This window comes from Phaeoacremonium minimum (assembly GCF_000392275.1).
Source record: "Phaeoacremonium minimum UCRPA7 unplaced genomic scaffold PA7_03_scaffold_558, whole genome shotgun sequence".
Lineage (NCBI taxonomy): Eukaryota > Fungi > Ascomycota > Sordariomycetes > Togniniales > Togniniaceae > Phaeoacremonium > Phaeoacremonium minimum.
This window is the reverse complement of record NW_006921460.1, coordinates 157,900-178,205: the sequence shown is the minus strand read 5'-3', so window position 1 is coordinate 178,205 and position 20,306 is coordinate 157,900. Positions and strand designations below refer to the sequence as shown.

The 20,306-nt window shown below is 51.6% G+C and overlaps 4 protein-coding genes across 4 annotated transcripts; 1 reads left to right on the top strand and 3 right to left on the bottom strand.

Moving 5' to 3' along the window:
* Positions 1–5,460: 5,460 nt before the first annotated feature.
* On the bottom strand, positions 5,461–6,136 carry UCRPA7_7851 (putative upf0220 domain protein; the record flags this gene model as incomplete). The annotated part of the gene is made up of 2 exons (XM_007920373.1): positions 5,461–5,883; positions 6,044–6,136. 2 exons carry the CDS (start codon positions 6,134–6,136, stop codon positions 5,461–5,463), a joined length of 516 nt encoding a protein of 171 aa, XP_007918564.1.
* A 1,160-nt stretch (positions 6,137–7,296) lies between these two features.
* Positions 7,297–9,049, bottom strand: UCRPA7_7850 (putative glucan synthesis regulatory protein; the record flags this gene model as incomplete). Its single annotated transcript, XM_007920372.1, has 3 exons — positions 7,297–8,858; positions 8,915–8,967; positions 9,039–9,049. 3 exons carry the CDS (start codon positions 9,047–9,049, stop codon positions 7,297–7,299), a joined length of 1,626 nt encoding a protein of 541 aa, XP_007918563.1.
* A 3,271-nt stretch (positions 9,050–12,320) lies between these two features.
* Positions 12,321–14,270, bottom strand: UCRPA7_7849 (putative ribosome biogenesis gtpase protein; the record flags this gene model as incomplete). Its single annotated transcript, XM_007920371.1, has 1 exon — positions 12,321–14,270. One exon carries the CDS (start codon positions 14,268–14,270, stop codon positions 12,321–12,323), a length of 1,950 nt encoding a protein of 649 aa, XP_007918562.1.
* A 617-nt stretch (positions 14,271–14,887) lies between these two features.
* Positions 14,888–16,042, top strand: UCRPA7_7848 (putative low-temperature viability protein ltv1 protein; the record flags this gene model as incomplete). Its single annotated transcript, XM_007920370.1, has 1 exon — positions 14,888–16,042. One exon carries the CDS (start codon positions 14,888–14,890, stop codon positions 16,040–16,042), a length of 1,155 nt encoding a protein of 384 aa, XP_007918561.1.
* Between the last annotated feature and the right edge of the window lie 4,264 nt (positions 16,043–20,306).

The following is a 20,306-nucleotide window of genomic DNA, read 5'->3' as shown; positions in this document are numbered from 1 at the left end:
GAGAGCCACGCGCGGTCTCCAGGTCTCCTCCAGAAAAGGAGGCCACCGGAGTTCCCACAGCAAGTGCGGGGCAGCAGAAGCGTGGCTACCTAGGTAGGGGTGGAGGGGAGCAGAGGCGACACCAAGGAGGTGGTGGAGGGGTGCAGTGGTTTGTGACGGAGACTGGAGACCTGGGAACGTGTGGGTGTGGTGTAGCTGTGCTCCCCTGCTAGAGGACCACTCGTTCTGTGGGTTCTCTGGAGAGAGAGTGGATCCCCAGAAACACACGACCAAGTTAACATTGGTAATATGTTCCCTTCGGCTGGACACCATGTGGGCATTCACAGTCATTAGCTGCAATGAGACGAAACGGACGGCTGGAGCCGGCCAGGCAGCCCAATAAGTAGAGGAAACGAGGGATTTCCAGGCATTAGATCCGCTGCGTAAAGGTATGGTCTTAGTGATGGGTGAGCGAGAGAGAGAGAGAGAAAAGACTGGCAGGGAGGGAGATGTGATCGTTAGGTGGAGAGACCAGACAGCTCTCCCGAGCAGCCGTTCTATCTTGGAGGATAAGATAAGATCACAAGCTGGCATAGGTAGATGGACTCACTCCCTGACACGCCTAAACTCAGCGATCCAATCTGCAGCTCCTGCTTGGATTCGGGTAGGCAAGCTGGAGGCAGGGTAAGCAATAGGGCAATGGACAATACCAGGATGCTCTCTGCACTGCTCCCTCGACGACCACAGCTTCTTTCGAGTCCCGCAACTAGACGGTCTGCCGTGGCCAACAGCCATCATCATTAGTCCGGATGCCGTGAGAAATGGTGGTACACATTCCGCACATTGCATCAATTGACTTTGCCCGGCACCCAATCACCAGGATCAAACACATTGCGATGGTGCATCGGTACCTGTGGTACCTGGCTCTGCAAGAGCACCTCAGGGATCCTTGGCCTGTTTCTGGAGCAATGAGAGGTCTCATGACCTCTCAGAAGCCACGCTAATCACGGCTTTAGGTTCATGTTGGGCCAGGAGCCTTACTAGATCTCACCACAGGTACCTATAGGAGGTTTTGGGAGCAATATCGAAACGAGCCAGCGCGCGGCAAGCGGTTTGACGGACGCTGGATCATTGGGCTTGCAGAACGTCGAAACTGCCGCAGCCGGCCATGGACCAGAGGTTTATCAATGCATCATCGGATCTGTACCATTTCGGGCCTTGGGCATGTGTGTTGTGATGGACCACCATGAGATGATCCAAAGGAATGAAGCAGGGTACGAATGTCACCAAAACCACCAACTAAACTGGCAGCGTGCATGAATTTGGTGGGTAATCTCTGTCACGAGGCTGTTCTGCGGTCCCCTATTGCACACGCAGTAGCTAGGCCTGTCAAATTCGTGCGATGTTGGGTTACCCTGTCCTTTGGAGAATCCAGTGAGATTTACTCTTTCGCCAGGGCAATAAGCTTTGATTTTTAAAGGGTGAGGATACCAAATGTTAAAAGCCATGATACTCAACGAGATATCGAAGATACAGTTCATTACTAAGTCTATTGACTTCTACAAGTGCAGTAATCCCCCGTTGAGGAGGTAATAATACTCTTGTCAAAGTAACATATCACCCTGGCGGACGAGTACTGCGAAGAGCGTGCGTAATCATCCCCTTTACCGACATATCTACCAGCCATCATCCATGGCGGAGCACAGACATCGGAGATTCGTTTATTTATTCCATGTTCGCCGCATGACCCTGGTATCCGCCAATTTTCTTAATACGCCCGGAAGCCCGTTGGAACGTTTACTTCCATATATGTACAATGTTTGAACTTGGGCGTTGGTTGGAGGTTCCGGTGCATGCCATTGCTTCAGGATAATCCTTTCACGGTCGGCGCGTCAGCTTCCAGATCTCGCAGACGAAGGCCCCAGCCCACCAAACACAACTTGACATGAAACTCTGTACCTACATGAACTATCATACTGCGCACTCGCAGCAAGCAGCCGGATATAACCGACATGTTGTACATCGGGCCAGGGCTCGCCATATCATCTAAAGCACAGGCCCGGCGCAGATGCTGTGAGATGGTCACACGGTTTGGTGCTTGCTGCTAGGTCATCGTGGCAGCATCGCCCCTGCTTATGAGCTGCAGCATCTAGACCTTGCGACATGTGATTGCCAATCCATGTGTCAATATCTCACCACGATGAAGATGGAACAAACAAAAGAAATGCGTCAAGATAACGACCGAGCTGCCGGTGAGCGGCCACGCCGTAAGTATGTCTCACTACCAGCCCGCTAACATACTCGGTGAAGGCGGGGTGTTGAATATCTAAGACAACAACCATAAAGTACAGTCTATTGAAAAGTTTCTGTGAGGAAGATCTGCCCGAGGTTTATTATCCCAAGTTTCGGAACTATCATTCATAGGATTGGATAAAAATAAAGAAAAGATCGAGAGGCATCTTAGATTTTGAAAGGTTAGACCACCACCTCATCATGGTCTTTTTTCTATGCTCATTCTTCCCCTTTATCTGCACACATCACTCATCGGTTCTCATATCCCAGTCATACCCTTTCTGTTGGTGTTTAAATAATGTGAACTCCTATACTTACCGTCTATTTACGACGTCTAAAAATGAATTGATAAGCCTCAGATCTCCGAAACAATGAGGTCTATTTCCCGTGATCATTTCATGTAGGATGAGATGGGATCCGCCATCGTGCTTCAAACAGGATGGCCGGGACCACATTCCGCCAATCTCAAACATCTCGTGATCATGCTTGGGTTTCCAGGCTGCATGCGTCAAGAACTCTGTTCATTCGCCCAGAGCACGATAGGGAAGCTATTGGCTTGAGAAGGAGGGGAGTCGGACACTAGCTCCCGGCAGAGGGATCACTTCAACCGTGTAAGCCTCCTCACCTAACATGCCCAAGTCACAACTACAGTCAGGCTTTCTTAAAGTAAGCTCATTGTCTATCGCATCTAGAAAGTGACTTCAAACGATCGAATTCAGCAATTTTCAGGAGCCATCACCATCGCTAATGGAAACATTGAGCCTCGAAAGCCTGGTCTGTCTTTGAAAGTGAGGCGAACAAGACGCCAGGATGCTAGGAGCTTGGGCCAACTGAAGCTCCCCCTGTCATTATCTTACATGTAGGTTTGGAAGAGGGGTCAATGACGGGGGTGTTTTGACTGTTACTTGAGAGGTTCCAAAATACTTGACCAGCTTGCCGTTTCTCCCGATCCATCGTGAGTGTGATTTCAGATCAGCCTGGGTGCAGAAGCGAGAACCGACGATCTTTAACTTCCATTGAACGTGTCTCCAAAAAAAAAAAAAAACTATCGTCAATATGCAAGCCGTGGTCATCCTATCTACCACATTGATAAGCTTCTTTCAGGCACTCAATCTGCCCGGCGGGGTAGAGTTACCTCTTACTTGCATCAGCCAGGCCAAACCTCCTTAGAAGTCTCCTCCCCAATTCTGTCATTTATGACCACTCCAATCCCATAATGCCAAATTCCATGATGCATCCAAGGCATCATTTCCGTCATCTGACGGCGCAGCCCTCAGCCATCCAGAGCCATGAGCTTATTGCACAGATGCTAAGCTATGGATTGGGTTTATCGGCCCTACCTTATCTCGCAATATGCCCTTCCCGGACCTCTTAGACTTTCGCTTTACTCATCAGAATGTCTTTTCTTTACGAGGGACTTATGCAAGTTGAGAGACAATGACAGACTCTTCAGCTTACGATCGACAGGACCTGCTGGGTTGAGTTGTGCCACATGTCCCCATTGGGCTGGCTGCATAGCCGTCGAAACGTCGGGTCCCGTGCAGTTCACCGGTTTGCGATCCTGGTTGCCTCCTCTGACTCGCTCCTCTTATGTGAGAAGGGTCGGGACGAGGCGAACGTGGAAAATTGGAGGTGAATGATTCACCGAGCACACCGTATATTTTTGATTCTTCAACGCCCTTTGCCCGAGTGACGAGACATCGAAGTCAGTTCTCACTTCACTTGCACACCATTACCAGTCACCGCAACACAAGGTCCTAGGCAACACTTAGAGAGCCACACGTTGCTCAAGTGCATTCAACAACCTGTTGATCGTTGATTGGCCGCGGAAACTACGCCATGCTGCTCCCAGAATAGCCGGGTGCTGCAAGCATGGTAGTACAGACACATCCAGACGGGGCAGGGTTTAATGTGCAAGGTCATTCCTTACCACGTGCGTCTTTTCTCAACTGCAGATATGCTTCTGCTCGCCAGCCTTCACGATGATGGCCGGCCGTGTGGTCTTATCCTCGCGGATTCATCCCGGTCCTCAACAGGAAAAAGCAACGACGGGTACCGCAACCGCTGCATAGTGGTGTGACTAGGCCAATACTGGCTGCGGCTGGTGCGAAATGGCTTTTCTTCCCAGCGCTTGCCTCGTCTAGAGCGGGTTCTGTCGGCTGTCTCTGCCGTTGTTACCTCCGTCTTCGTAGCTTTCGATGTGCCGTCTTTTGGTAAATCTGCAGCTGCAAACACCACAATCAGGCCACGCATGCCAAAGATACATGAGCCCGTATTCCTTTACGAAACCCCTAGACCATCCCGTAGATATGTTAGTCATTGGTCTTTGATTTCGACTCGTGACGTATTTTATTTTCTATGGAGTCCAGGATAGAATATGAACTATATCATAACTTATTGAGGACGCACTTTGAGACCAGAACTTTGTGATACTGAATACTGTGACTGAAAAAGGAAGAGGGTTTCAGTCTTACTGTATGTACAATTAGTACGGTCTATAGATTTGAGGCTCTAACAACATCAAAGGTTGATACTTGCTCGCTCTGATACCAAATAGCTGTTGAACCAGGGTGATCTTGTTAGGTATGATTGTACCAAAATCATTGTAGTCCCTTCACGTTGACTACTTGAGCCACTGGTATTCTCCAGCCATCATCCCATAGTCAAGCGGACACTTGCTACCGGAATGCCTGGCCCAAGCTGATTTACCTAGTGCAGCCCGAATAGGTCTCATATGAACTGTGCTGAATGTCAGGAGGGCTCGACAAGCATCCGAAACAAATGTTACATGCCTTTGACATGACCGCTGGATGGCTGTCTGTCGTGGTAGCTTTGAATTTAGATACTCCGTCCTTACTAGAGAGTCGTGATAATATACTTGGTAGAATCTTCCTCCGACGGGGAGGAAAGCCCGCCACGTAATGCAACTCTGATTTTGACTTTGATATTGATAATGCATTGCTTGTCGCTGTAAACACCTATTGATACAAAGATGCAAGAAAAGTGCGGTTAAGCCTGTCCAAGATGCGCCGGGCTACCGTTTCTCAACGACCCTCGAAGCAACAACCGTCCGCCCAACCCAACACCCTTTCGCTAGCCGAATCTGAGTACACTCCGGTTGGCTGCCCAGAGCCGTCCCTCGTTCTTCCGCCAATCTATCGTCCCTCGCCCCCATCGTCCTCTTTACCCTCACAGGGCCAGGTTGTATGAGTACTCGTCCTCCATGTTCTGGCTGATCCACAACACGACGCTGCTCAGGCCGACCAGGGCGTTGGCAACAACGTTTTCGACGCCCATGCCCATCATGGGCCAGTCGACGTGGGGGACGACGAACTTGAGCACGAACACGGTGACGCCGCCGGCCATGCCACCGGCCAGCGCCGCGAAGCCTAGGAACAGCACCACGCGCGCCTTCCAGGCGACTCCGGACCCGGAGTAGCTGAACGAGTCGGCCGACAGCCGCGTCTTCTCCACGCTGTTGATGATCAACATTCCCAGGCTGCTGAAGATGAGCGGCAGCCAGTCGATGAAGTTGACGTGCACGTCGGAGCCGTTGCGCCCGGACTTTGACCACACGGCGGCGTCGAGGAGGCAGTAGAAGGCTAGCGAGTACTATGTGAGGGGTGGTGTTAGTTTTGACCTGCTGGAGATCGGAGACGTTGGGCTAGAAGCATGAGGGATCCCATGGACAAGAAGCAAGGCTTCCTGGTTTGGCCGTCTAGACTGCCTACAGCCGGCTGGGAAAGGAAATCTAAGATAGATCAAAACATACCAGACCACCAGCTCCGTAGACACCTGCGTTGCGCGCCCATGCGCTATTCAGCCATTCTGGCTTCGAGAACTTCCAGAGACGCTCCTCCGACATTGTCTCGATAGGGTTGATCCAAGAGGGAATGTCTGAGGTGGGGGATATCTAGAGGTAGATTTTTCACCTCGTTTCGATATAGTTGACAAGAGAGATTTCCAAGCGAACAAATAAGACGGAGAAAGGAGGCACCAAGCAGCGGTGATGTTCGTGGTAGGTTGCGGTGTTCGTTGTATCAGGTCTGGGAGGCTGAAGATGACGACGTCTGAGCTGGCTTAGCTGGAGCTAACCCACCTGGTTAAGCCTCGCGAGCTCGGCACGTGACCTCCATTTGAGACCTGGATCTCAGATACCAATTCATATGGTAGTGATTGTGTAGTTCAATCTACAAGTGATATTCTGGGATTTCGGTGTGGCTTGCTTTATTGCGAATACCAGATTCGAGGTCTCAATTTCGCTTTATGGTCACGGAACAGCTACAAGGAAACAAGTCACTCATCAGTATTCAAATAGTTCCAAGCATCCACCTTGCATTGATGTGCCCCTACTAAGACAAAAGCTATAGACCGCGCCCGCCTCTCGTTTCTTTCCGATGCTGCTGTCTCTCAGTGCATGTATGCCGGACTAACAGAACAATGGATCTGTGCCATCCAGAACGCCGTGAAGGGTAACTCAACCTCAACTCCAAGTGTTGAAACCAACGATCCCCGTAGGGTAGGTGCAGGGTTGTTGTAGAATGCAATTATTGAGTCTTTTCATGCAGATAAGTGTGCCATCAGCCTGTCGTCCCCTTCCGCCATATTATACAGACAAGGCCACTCGCATGTAATATGAAAATGCGGTGGCATAAAGTGTAGCCTTTCCAGTGAAAATGACTTGCCGGGAAGTCTTGTAAAGTCTCCCGCTAGCGAAGTGGAAACAGAATCCAATGATCTAGTCATACAAGAGAGAAACGTTGAAATCGACTGGCTGACCATGGTCACGAAGGTAGGCTATGTCCCCAGAATCAGTATTTGCGCGGAATGTCCAACTTGGCCAGGAGACGGTTCGTCACGAGGCAAGAGTACTGATGATGAATGAATGCCAGAAACACAGGCTGCCACTTGTCGACTTTCTATGAGACCGTAAAAAAAGACGCCACAAACGCCGATCCGCTCCTGGTGTTGTAGTAATGCTTTTCAGAACCTTTAGAGATGTCGTTATTTCATTGTCGGAGCGTTTCAGATCTCAATTTCCTTCATGGCCTCCTCGATGGTGATAGGTTTCTTGCCATTCGCCTTGGGAGAAAGAGCCTCGCCATCATCGGATGCCACAAGTTGACCATTCAGGCCAGACTCCCGCTTGGTCAGCAACGCAAGCCTTGGCGCCTTCACTCCATCCTCACTTGGTCGTGGGGTCTCAACTTCTACCAACTTTTCAGGCTTCTTCACGCCATTTGACAGAGCAGCTTCCGGAATCGCTATTTCCTCGGTGACTCGGGCAAGCGGGCTGGGTTTACCGTAGCCAGGGCGGTTAGGGCTGGCCAAGGGAGAGCTGTTGCTCAGACGTTGCAGTTGTCGACCACGAATCTCGCCGCCCGGTTCGGTCGGACTGGCATACGGTGATGCGGAGCCGGTAGGAGAGGAGGCGCCGCCAGGAGCCATGGATCTCCTCTTGGCAGCGCGGCGACCGTACTTCTGATCCATTCGCCATCGCAGAATATCGAAGTAAGCTGGCTCGACACGAGTTGCCTTAAACTCACGCAGTTTCAGCTCATTGGTGTCCTCATCAATGAACCATTTACCGCTGTTCAAGTCATCCGCGACCAGAGCTACGAAGGCCGCCCACGAGCGGGCAACCACGTACTTGGTATCGTAGTCTCGACCAAACATGATGATCTGACCCCAATGGCCAGCGGGACCAGGCGCCAGGTCCACAGCCAGATTATTACCGCCCCAGTCGCGAACCAAAGGAACCCAGCCTGGGTGAGCGTAGGCTTTTTGAATGGCGTTCGGGGGCACGCAGTCCTGGCGGGCGAGGAGGTCTTGTCTCCAATGAGGGTTATTGGGCGAGGTCGGACTTGGAGCGGCCTTTGAAGACGAAGCCTCGTTACTCCCGCCAAATGCTTTCGACGGCACCGCGGGCTTCACCACATTTGTCTCCAGGAGGAACTCCTGATTCACTCTCCGCCACTGGTCCCATTCGCGGACAATTTCTTCGCAGTCGAGCAACATGGATCCAAAGATGATACCCGTGGGAATGCCGCCGATTTCTTGTCCGTCATGTACCTGCCAAGACTCCCTAACATCCTGAGGTAAAGAGCAGTCAAGTTGGTGCTCCAGCTCGTTGATGTCGTTAACGGTGCATCCTTCGCCTAATTGGTCAAAAAGCTCTGGGTAGTTCTCTTCGCACCATGCATCGATACGGCTCCAGGTGTGGCTCACGGGTGGCGGAGGAGGGAGGCCATCTTGAAAGGACTGCATTGGAATTTCACCAGCAGGACTATGCGTCTCGAAGCCGTCATTCGTGTTGGAGCGGGCATTCAGAGAACGCAGACCGGGGGAGTAAGGTCTGCCCGAACCAGGGCTCATCGGCAGCACGGGAGAACCACCCGCACCTTGATACGCGGTTGCATTGTTGTCTAATGCAGATGAAGAGAACCTCCCGGTCTCGTCTGTGTAGGGCGAGGTGATGTCGGCTCTTGATTCCGATGCCGTCGCGACTGAGGTGAGAACACCCATCCTTCCTCCCTGGCCAAGGGGGACATGTCGGCCTGTTCGGTACGGTGAATCGTAGGTAGAATCTAGCAGTGAAGTCAGTTTTGATCGCCCGGAAAGCTGTCAGGTTGCCAAGACATACGTCGGTCATAGCTGGTCATCGTGTGCCAGAACGAACGGAAAGCTGAGCCGAAGCTAATATAGATGGACACGGTCAGTATTGACGTTCTGGTAATGCATGGAGGCGCGTCAAATCATGCACTTACGAGGACGCCATCCTGGGCGACTGTTCTGCGGCGTCCAACACGTCCGTTCACTGGGTTGCTGAGCAAAAAAAAAAAACGCGGTCTCGATGCGTCAGGGGTTGGTGAAAGGTCGATGACAAAGAACGAAGGTTTAGAGAATTCGATCCAGGTAGCCTATCGTGGGGGAGCGATTGCGAGGCAAGGGGGTTGGATTAAAAAAAGAGCAAAAAAACGAAAGGAAGAGCGATCCAAGGGGGGACAAAACGTGTCGCGATCAGCTTTCAGAGCCGATCAGATCAGGGTCGTCGCGGGGGAGGTGAGAGTGGGAGAAGGGTCTCCTGGGTTGGCGTGGTGTTGAGGAATGCCCCTGTGTTCTAGGTCGAGTCCGACTGGAATCTTTAAGTGAGGCAGTGCGCTGCGATCCTTCTCAGACGCCGTCCGTGTTGGTTTTTGGCGCCCTTTGTTCTCAGCGGGCAAGACAAAAGGTAACGTTAGCTGCTAGTCGTCATCCGCCGTGCCATGCAGAGGAAATACGAGAGAACAAATAGTCCGTCCGGTCCACAGGATGCAAACGGATGATTCTCGCAGTGTGTGCGCTTGCCGGTGGGAATGGAAAACCAAATAACGAGTGATTGATTTTTCTTTTGATTTTGTTTGTTCACGAAAGACGAGAGGAGAGGAGAAGAGGAGGAAGGAGGACGATGATGTCGTTGAAGGTTGTGGAGAGCGAGATGGAAGATCAATTTCCAGTGATATTAGAGATTGGGGAACAGGCCATCCCGGGGAGGGCTGCTGGTTGGGCTGGGCGATTTTGGGGGGGCTGCTCCTCCGGTCTTCTGCGTCGTGGTCGTGGTTGCAGGATGAGCAGCTAGAATCATTGGATTCTTCCAATTAATTGGCACCTGTGAGTGGGCGGGCCACGGAAAGGGGGCAATTGAGGTAGCTAATCTTGGTGGCTGCGGAGAGTGGGAGAGGCAAAGAGACAGACCGAGAGACAATGGAAGAGAAAGTGGCAGGCACGATCCAGGGCAGGGGCAGGGCAGGCTGGCAGGGTGCCTGCCTCCTGTGACGCTGCAGCGGGTGGGCTGGGGGACCATGGGATGGATGTGCCGGTGATAGCGAGATACTTCATCTTACGCACGAGGTCGATAGTATCTTCAAGTCCTGGCTATCAAATCCGTGCTCTACCGTTGGTCCTGCATGGAAGAACCCTGGCCACAACGTCACTGAGCGTCCATTCAAGTTTTCCATTTGCAGGCTTGTCAATGAATCCGCAAATGAGCGGCCCCCCTCCCATTCGACATTATCATCGCCCCCTGGCCCAGTCCTGCTAATTCTGCTAACGCGGCCAAATTTCCCCCCATAATGATAATTAACAATCAGGTACCGTACTGTGCAGTGACCTCTAGATACAGTACCTACATGTAGGTACGCTACTCAAGATCCTCTTCCCGCCCGGAGCTTCTTCAGGAGAAGCTTGTGCTAAAAGAACCGCCGTTGATTAAAGCAATTACCTCGTTTGGCAAGGTCAGGTCCGCGCGGATGGCTCCTTCTAAACGCAACGGTGCCGACCGGGCCTGCCGTTAGCTGCTACCGCAGCACTGTGCTCAAGCTAAAACGTCGAAACCCCCCTTTCTCAGCCCGCCGGTTCGATCTTTTTCAGCACTCATGGATCGCTAACCCGAGTCAGCCCAGCGCTATCTGACTCGCCCCGGCTGGGTCAGCTTGCGTGTCGCGGCACAACCAACTCCATTGTTTATAGTACAGAGTCGGTAGGCAGGTAGGTAGATGCTGGGACACACCTACAGGCGGGAAACAAACAACTGAATCTGGAAGAGGAGGGGAGGGGGACACCATCCAAACTCTTCATCCAATGAGACCGACCGTTTCACAAGAAAACTGCCAGGAGGAGCTTCAACGATGATGGCGTCTCGGCTGCCCGTTGGTCGCAGATGCAACCTTGTCGCAGGCTTGTTTGTCCTGGTGCAGGTGGTGGCTCTCACGCCCAGATCGTCCGCTATCTCCTACAAGCGTATCTGCTACATGGTAGCTTGGGGCACCGTCTGATCCCGTTTCGTTTCTCAACGCCCCTCTCATGCATCATGGACGTCAACTAGCGATCCGCCAGCCTCATGCCTTCCTTTTGCCACCGTACCTACGCAGTAGGCCTTTTCCCAAGAAGCTCGACGAGGTAAGGCGGCGGCGTTGACACCTGCAGCCGTCGTCGTTGACATCTGTACACCGCATCTCCCAAAACGGGCTCGCAGACCGCACGATGCCACCTTGTGACGACCCTCTGATCCCGGATCGTGCATTGAGCGCGGTTTAAAGATAGCAATCGCCACGCGCCGGCGAACGGGATGCTGTAGGGGGCCGAGGAGCCACGAGAGCCTCTCGGCTTGTTATCACTACCGCCAGATGTGGCAGATAGGAAGCGAGGGGGCCTATACCTTAAGTTTTATTATGCCTTACAAAGCGGGCGGCGCCAGCACGCATCTCGCCTCCCTACTGCGTGGGTGGTATGGTAGTACCTACTGTAGGTAGGTACCCCGCAAAGTGCAGAGCGATCAGCAATCGACTGCTAGCAGGCAAGTGCGAAACAGATCCTCCTTTCGCGATGCTGTCGCAATTGGGCTTTCTTGATTCTCGACTGGAAGCCCTAGGGGCAGTGCACCGCCACAGGTCTTATCTGTCTGTCGAATTTTCCGCCCCCCTCGGAGCTGTGCTCCGCTTTCTCATGTGCTTCGACGGGCCGAGGAGGCTCTACTGTTGCGGCGTTCCGCCATGAACAGATGGATCGCCATAGGTCATGAGGTTCCTTAATAGCCGTGTTATGCAGCATCTCTCCGCCAACCTTGGCAGACGTGCATACGTCACGCATTGCTACAATGAGCATCCTCATGAGCCATTGGAGAGCTCAGGTCTACAGATAGAGCAATCGTGATGCAAGAAAGTCGTTACATGAAACAAACATATTCGCTGGCAGGTAATCGAGAACAACGGGAATCCTATGCATCAACACGTGTGATACGTGTGCAGGTATAGCACTTCCGTTATCCTCAATCCTAGAAGCCGCTGTAAAATGTCCTGTGATCATTGGCTAGAAGACTTGTTGGTTAGAGACTACTACGCCAGTCACGTTGTTGAGCCTCTATCGGGCCTAGAGTAACAACATCAAAAATATATTTTAGGTAGTCGATTTAAGCAGCAACTAGATGCGGCCCATGTTGGGGGCCTGAAAGTAGCTTGATGAATAAGCCCTACTGCTTCGCCAGACTACATAAAGGTGTACCATAAGCTCGTCTAATTATCGTCGTCGGCCTTATTGGCGCGACGTTTTCCTTTCCCCTTTTGGCCGCCTTTGAAATGCTTCTTCCCGGACAAGTTCATCTGCACATCCTTCGGATCGATGTCGTTTTCCAAGGCAATCATCGCTCTCGCCTTCCGCCCGGTGAGCTGTTTCCTCGCCGCCTCTTGACCTTGCTGAGAATACTTGTAGCTGAACGGCCTGGCCACATGCCCTGCACTCCCACTCCCCGGTCCAAAGAAGGTCTTATCTAGCTTCTGGGATTTCGACCCAGTGGCGGGTAGAGGAATGAAGTCGGGATCTGCCATAGACTCGCCATCGTCTTCAGCGACCGACATAGCCTCCATAGCCGCAGCTAGGGCAAGCCGTCTCTTTCCGGTAAGGTGAGAGGGGTCGTACAGCTCGCTATTGAACTCCCTCGCGTCGAGATCGCCTGGGGGCGGTTCACAGTAGAGGAGCTTTCCGTTCACGTAATCCTTCAAGATATATCTTGCTGCCCTTGATTCATCCGGATTGCCTTGTCCCTGTGTTGCGAAGCCTCTTGCTCGAGCATAGGCCTTTAAAAGCTCAGATCCCGTCGGAGTACCGGTACCTCCCTCCTCCAAGGGCCGTATGTTGATTGTGATACCATACAGAGCTTCTAAGAAGCTTTGTGGTATCCTCTTGGTAACCAGAGCAGCTGGGCCGCTGAATTCTCGTAGCTGGTCGATCGGGAGCACACCGTTGCACACAAGATCCGCTTTTGTAGTTGCAAAATTAGGAAAGACCAATCCAGGACAGTCACAAAGCACAACCTTATCACTGAGGTGGATAGTCTGGAAGTGCTTTGTCTTTCCGGGCGTTGATGAGACGGAGACCTTTTTAGCTCCGATGAGTGCGTTGATGGTCGAGGACTTGCCGACATTAGGATAACCAACAAGACCAATAGTGAGTTTCTGATCCGGGTCCTGACTGTCCGGCGCATGCTGCAAGAAGATATCCTCCAGCTCCTCGACTGTCAATATCCTAGTGTCCACATCGTCCTTGTCCTCCTCTGCGTCATGCTCTGCTTCGCTGTCGCCTTCTTCCTCGTCCTCTTCGTCCGAGACATCCTTATCCTCGTCTTTTGCTGGCCTGGAACCATCACTCTGACCATCAACCTCCCCCTCTGCATCCAACTTGGACTCGTTCAGCTCTTTCGCCATACTTGCAGAGAAAAATCTGTACGCGATCTTGGCACCCTTCAGGTAGGAGGCCCAAGCCCTGCGTTGCTTGTACGTCATCATATCAGCTTTGTTGATGAGTAAGAGATTCTCCTTTCGTTTATCGACGTCTTTCACGTATAACTCCAAGTCCTCTGAACGAAAGAGGAGGGGGTTTCGAGCATCAACGATCTGGACGATCAGGTCTGACCTCTCAATAACTCGCCATAATTGTCTCCAAACCTCCAAATTCCGCTCAAATGGTGTCATAAGCAAGTCGTTGTTCTCCTGAAGCTCTGCTAATCCTCTACGCCAATTCAAAAAGCTCTCTCGCTCCAGGACATCCAATTCGGCCGGCGTAGTGGAAGCATCCCAGTGCGGTCGTCGCGGGACAGTCAGCCTCCCCTTATTTTCCTTGTGTTTCCTCAGCGTGTTCCTCTCTTCTGTGGCAGAAAGAAGATAAGGATTCTTCTGGTCGGTATGGATGATCTTGACGTTGTTCATCTTCTCCGCTGTGAAGTCTGTGCCTGCCAGCTCCGCCGTCGCCAGAAACTCGTCGAGGGCGCCCTGCTCCGTAACGGAGCGCATTTTGACCCATGCTGCCTCTTCCTTTGAGTTCGTGATATATTCTTCTCCAGTTGCATGATTGATTCTGGTGACTCCTTGTTGTCCTCGTTTTCTATCTGAGCCTTTGCCCTTACCAAACCGGTCATTCATCAGCGTGTTGCCGAGCCCAACGGCATTCTTGGACTTTGCTTGCGGCATCGTGACTGTTGCTCTCTTCGAGCGAACTCTTGATTGAAATGCGAGTAACGGTCGGCGACCGGATATGGGATCCCCTTTCTTAAAGAACGGAGAGTTGTAGAGTGAGGTCGCAGGAAAGGAAATAATATTCCAACTTCCCGCTGAATAATGGCGGGGCAAAATTTCGATATAGAGAGAATGAGAAAACCACCTGCAAACCCCGCCAATAAAAACACCGATAAGATAACTGGCACGCTAGTGAGATACTTCTTTCATATTGTGCTTTAGTTGTTGAAAAAGGTTTCTAGCTAACAGATATCGTCCATGTCACTGTGCCCAGGTGCGCCCCGCCAAAACTTTTTTATCCTGCAGCATAATTCTTGTCGTGGTCACGAAAACCATCAACGCCTAAACGTCGTCTTCACAATTATCCCACACCACAATCGAGTAAATTTTCATAGCTCTGTTGTGAGACTGGCTCAAAATGCCCCGGAGAAAGTGGATGTAAGACAGATCTACTCTCCATTAAGAGTTGGTACTGACAGGAGAACCGCAGCGACAAGAGAACTGCCCAGCACTTTACGCTGGTGCACCGTCCGCAGAATGACCCTCTTATTCATGATGAATCGGCACCGTCTATGGTCCTAAATCCAGTTCAGAACCCAAATGGATCAAAAGTCAAGAAGTTGGATGACCTAGCGTCGGAGCTCGGATCTGATGCTGCCAGTATTCGGGAGAACGAGGGCGAGGCGGCGAACTACGGCATCTACTACGACGACACAGAGTATGACTATATGCAACACATGAGGGATCTAGGATCCGGCGGAGGTGGTGATGTAGTATTTGTCGAATCCACAGCAACTCAGAACAAGGGAAAAGGCAAACAGAAGCAGTCGCTGGAGGAGGCGTTGCAACAGCTGGAGATAGAGCAGAAGTCAGGCGATCTGCTGGATGAGGAGATCCTCCCATCCAAGAACCTGCAGCGACAAACTTATCAGTCCCAACAAGATGTGCCGGATGCTATCGCTGGATTTCAGCCTGACATGGACCCGCGTCTCCGAGAGGTCCTCGAGGCGTTAGAGGATGAGGCGTATGTGGACGATGACGAAGATATTTTCCAGGCTCTAGCGAAGGATGGGCAGGAACTCAATGACCATGAGTTTGAAGATACCTATTTCGACGACGACGATGATGGCTGGGAGTCGGACGACACTGCGAAACCGATCAAAGAGTTCAAGGACGACGACGTACCAGACCTGGTGGATACGTCAAGCCAACCTGCGGAAGGACCATCACAAGACTGGTTGGAGGATTTCAAAAAATTCAAGAAGGACCAAAAATCAGACAAAAAGCCGGTTGTGCCGGCTCGTTCAGAGATGCAGTCCTCTATATGGACAACCACAACGAATGGAGGCAGGCGCAAGAAGAGAAAGGGTGCCTTGACAAGCGAATCCGGCTACTCCATGACTTCATCCTCGCTCGTAAGAACGGAGCAGATGTCGATCCTTGATGCCAGATTCGATAAGATCGAGGAAGAGTACCAGCCCGATTTTGATGATGAAGGGTCCATGATTTCAGGTGTCTCGGGTATTTCAGGTCTCTCTTCTATGTCTAGTGTTCAAGGTCCACTTCGATCGGACTTTGATGGCATCCTCGATGAGTTCCTTGGAAACCACTCCGTAAAAGGCAAGAGACATGTAAAGAGGGGCAAAGATCAGACCGGAGTGCAAGAGCTAGATGAGATTCGAAGAGGACTTGGACCAGCAAGAATCAGATCCCGAAACGCTAGATAATGGACAATAGTAACAGGCTGCGTGGCCCAAGATACCTAGGTCATTATGACCTACAATAAAGATACCCAATCAACAAAAACGCTGGAGTTATCTCGCTCCCTAACTTAGCACCTTCAAGTGCCTTTTTCGGCCTTTGTGCTCCATTCAAGCCATTGTGATTTGGCCAAACTACAGTTGATCAATTGAACAAAGGCAGTTCAATCCACGCTTCAGTAAAGATCCAGCTTGCACTTGGACAGTCCCTACTTTCGCGAAATCTCTGTGCGAGACCGATTCGCAGCCTCTTAACGAGTTCGCAAGTTTGTCGAAACTACGCGCGAGAAACTAGGGTAAACATCATCGCCTCGACAATAGTAAGGCACCGGTAGTTGATGCTATGGTCCGTGCGTTGGGCGGCTAACGGGGCCAACATCAGGCGGTCAATCAAGGCGGAAAGAGCAGATGCGATTAAGCAGCTTAGGATAGCTCTCTCGCTCGTTCCTTCTTCCTCTCTTCTCGCGATTTGGCGAAACGTCGTCAGAACACCACAACCCTATACACTTTGGCCGGGGTATCGCTGGCGATGTCGGGCTTTGGGTCAACGTCTGCCTTCGGGGCCCCGTCGTTTGCGGCGCCCGCCGGGCAGGCGACGACACGTCCCGCATCCCCCTTCAACCCATCACCAATGACCGCGCCTTCACCATTCGGCCAGCCCAGTTCATTCGGCGCATTTGGGGGCATGTCAACGACCACATCTCAGCCGCCACGCCAGAAATCACCGTTTGACCCTTCAAACACTGCGCCTAGCGTTTTATCGTCACAAGCCAATGGGCTAGGTTTCGGTGGCTCACCCTTTGGGGGACAGAGTACTCCTGCGATCCCCAACCCCTTCTCAGCACCATCCTCCTCAGCTTCGACGAATGCCCTCGCAATTCCTAATCCCTTTGCGCCAAACCCTACTACGGTAGCGACGGACAATCCTTTTGCCAAGCCGGCCGAGAACTCCTCTGAAAGCCGTCCAGTGTCACCATTTAGTGTAGCGCCTCCAGCGACTAACGGCGCGTCGAACCCCTTCGCCCAGGTAACTGGAAACGATCGCAAGCGAAAGGACGGACTTTCCGAGAGACCGACGTCAAAGCCGCATGCCCCAGTGTTATCTCAGCGAACAGGTTCTCAAGCCAGCGGCTTCGGGGCAAAGCCCAAATTGGCGAGCGGCTTCGCAAGCTTTGCTGACAGTTCGGGCAAGAAGGCGGTCACCTCACAAGCCATGAAGTCTTCTACGCCGAATGGATTCGCAAAACCGACGACGAGCTATGCACAGGCTATTCATAGCCAGCTCCAACGGGACGGTATCAAGCCTCCACGTTGGCCAGCAGAACCTGGAAATCCGAAGAAGCGAAAAGCCCTGGAGGATTTCAAAGACACATATAAACAATACCTGAGTCGTGTACGAACATCACTGATAAAAGCTGGCCTGGTCGACGATCCAGACGTAAGAAAGAGCCTGAGTGATGCCATCGATTTCAAAGGCATTTGTGAGGACATGTGCCCTGAATATGAGAAGGTATCCCGCATAACGGAACATGACGTCAGGCGACCAGAGAAAGAAAAGCAAGCAGATGGTTCCGAATGGGATATCCCCAATCGTATGGTCAAGGCTTTCAAAAGATCTGCTGCTGGTGCGGATTACCCTTTACCCATGGAGGTTCGTTCACCCGCAGCGCTTAGACGGACGGTGGACTATCTCGTGGACGACCTCTTGCGGAGCGATGATAGGTTACCCGCGCTGCACAACTTTCTATGGGATCGTACGCGAGCTGTACGGAAGGACTTCATCTTTCAGAATGCAATGACAACAGACGAACGCTTGGATCAAATTTACTGTCTCGAGACAATTGCACGGTTTCACGCCGTGGGACTTCATCTTTTGTCGCAGGAGGGAGTTGCTGCCGACGACTTCTCAGAACAACAAGAAAAAGAGCAGTTGGGCAAGACCCTTTTGTCGCTTATGCAAGTATATGATGAGAGCAAAGACGATGGTCTGGTCATAAAGAACGAAGCAGAGTTTCGGGCTTATTACCTCCTGTTCAATGCTCACGATCCCTTTGTCAAGCAACAACTTCAAGACTGGGGTCGAGAGATCTGGTTTGAGTCTGATGAGATACAAACTGCCGTTTCTTTGATGGAAGCTATGCAGAATGTCTTTCGACATCGTGGGCCTCTTCGGCCTACAGCACCTCTGACCACTGCTTCAAATTCATTCACCAACTACTTTTCCATTGTTGAGGACTCCAAGGTGTCATACACGATGGCGTGTTTTGCCGAGATCCACTTCACTGAGATTCGACGACATCTCCTTAAGACTATCAATAAGTCCTATGGCAGGGTAAGAGATCACCCAAAAGACCTGACTGCCGAGATTGTCAACAATATTCTGCGATTCGACGATACGAGCCAATGTATTGACTTCCTCGAGAAGCACGATATGGAGTTCTCATCTGATGCAAGCCCGCCTTATCTGCTCGTGGAACGAAGAAAGCACATTCCGAGTCCAACAGTCAAGCAATCACACTCAGGCCAGATGGTTGAGCGAAAACGTGGAAATCACTCACTTCCCGAAGTCATTCACTCGACAATTTTCGAGACTACTTCGCCGTCTAACGAACAAGGAGAGAGTCCAGATGGCATGTTCCTTCCAAGTGAAATTTCTATGGAAACGAGACCAAGCCAAGCAGATCAAAGTGACTATGATGTCACTGATGAAGAATCATCAGCATCGTCCGCTTCGAAACCATCGATAGTTTCAGCTCCAGCCAAACCTTCGACAGGCTCCTCTCCTTTCTCAAGTGTGCTGCCTCAGTCTGATACAACAGCACAATCTAAGCCGGCTTCGAATCCTTTCGAAAGCGCCACATCGCATGCACAGCCAAATGTAGAGAAAAAATCTTCCTTTCAGCCAGCATCAGGATTCTCTTGGCCCGCTAAAGCCACAGGATCAGCTGTAGAAGCAGGTATTTCATCGAGTACAAAGCCAGCATTTCCTCCGGCGCCGCCTTTCGCTCAAACGCCTCCCACAGGAGGGTCATCGGCACCTAGCGACCCAACTGCATTCTCTTTCCTCAACAAAGGCACAGAGCCAGTGAACCAACCTCAATCGACCAAGATTTTCGAGACACCAAAACCGCAGACAAACCCTTTCTCTAGCACCACGGCATCTTTGAGGAATGAGCTTAAGGCTCCAAGCATAACATTCACGCCACCCACCCCTGGTCGAACGAATGCTGAACAGCAGCAAGCTACTACAGCTCCGACTACAAGCCTGGATAGCTTACAAGATAAACCATTCCAAGGCCCCCAGACCACTGGTTCGACGGGATTGCCAAACACGGGATCTTTCACTGAATCACAATCAACTCCACAGCAGGATGGCATATCTAATATCATTTCACAAGCTCCACTGTCCGTGCCAAACATACCGACGCAAGAGAGTGTGCCAAAGACTGCTTCAATCCTCAAACCGGCGGCGCCTATTCAGCAGTCTAAGCCTAAGGATTTGATGGGTGATTTCACGAAGTGGATTGTCTTAGGAGATGATGGTTTGATCGATCAGTTTCAGGATGCAATCTTAGAGCATCTTGTACAGGGTGTATTTGACAGATACCAAGTGGAAGAAGAAGAACGGAAGAAAAAGGAAGAAGATGCGCAATCTTGGGCAGATGCTCTGAAATTCAGACGGTACAATCTTGGCTTGAAGTTCTTCTATCGTTGGAGGGAGATCACTCGAAGCCTTGTACGTAAGCGAATGGGGCGACAAAACAGGGAGGCAATAAAAGCGTATCGCGAAGCGCAAGCAGCCGAGGCCAAGGCCGCGAAGGCTGCCCGAGAAAAGACCAAGCGCAAGGCGGCAGAAGACCACAGTAGAGGCATCAACGACGCTACGAATTTTGTCCAACAACTGAAAGACCGAGCCAACAAGAGAGCCAGGACAGCTTCGTCACAAAGAGAAAGCTCCACGGACAGCCTCGAACATGCACTTCTGGCGAGTGGCGTATTTGCTGGTACCAGCAATGAGCGTGAGGCAGTCTCTCGGACGATTCGGGATGAATCTTTCCAGGCGCCTCCACATCCCTTCGCGCAGACAACTCCGGCTACGGCTTTTGCGGTTCCAACAAGTAGACCTAGGAATCCTCTGAGACCCGTGAAGACCGGTGTGTCCAAATCTATTGCCAGGCCGAAAGAGTCCGCCAAAAAGCGATGGTTGCGTGATATTGCCGCAGGGAAACAT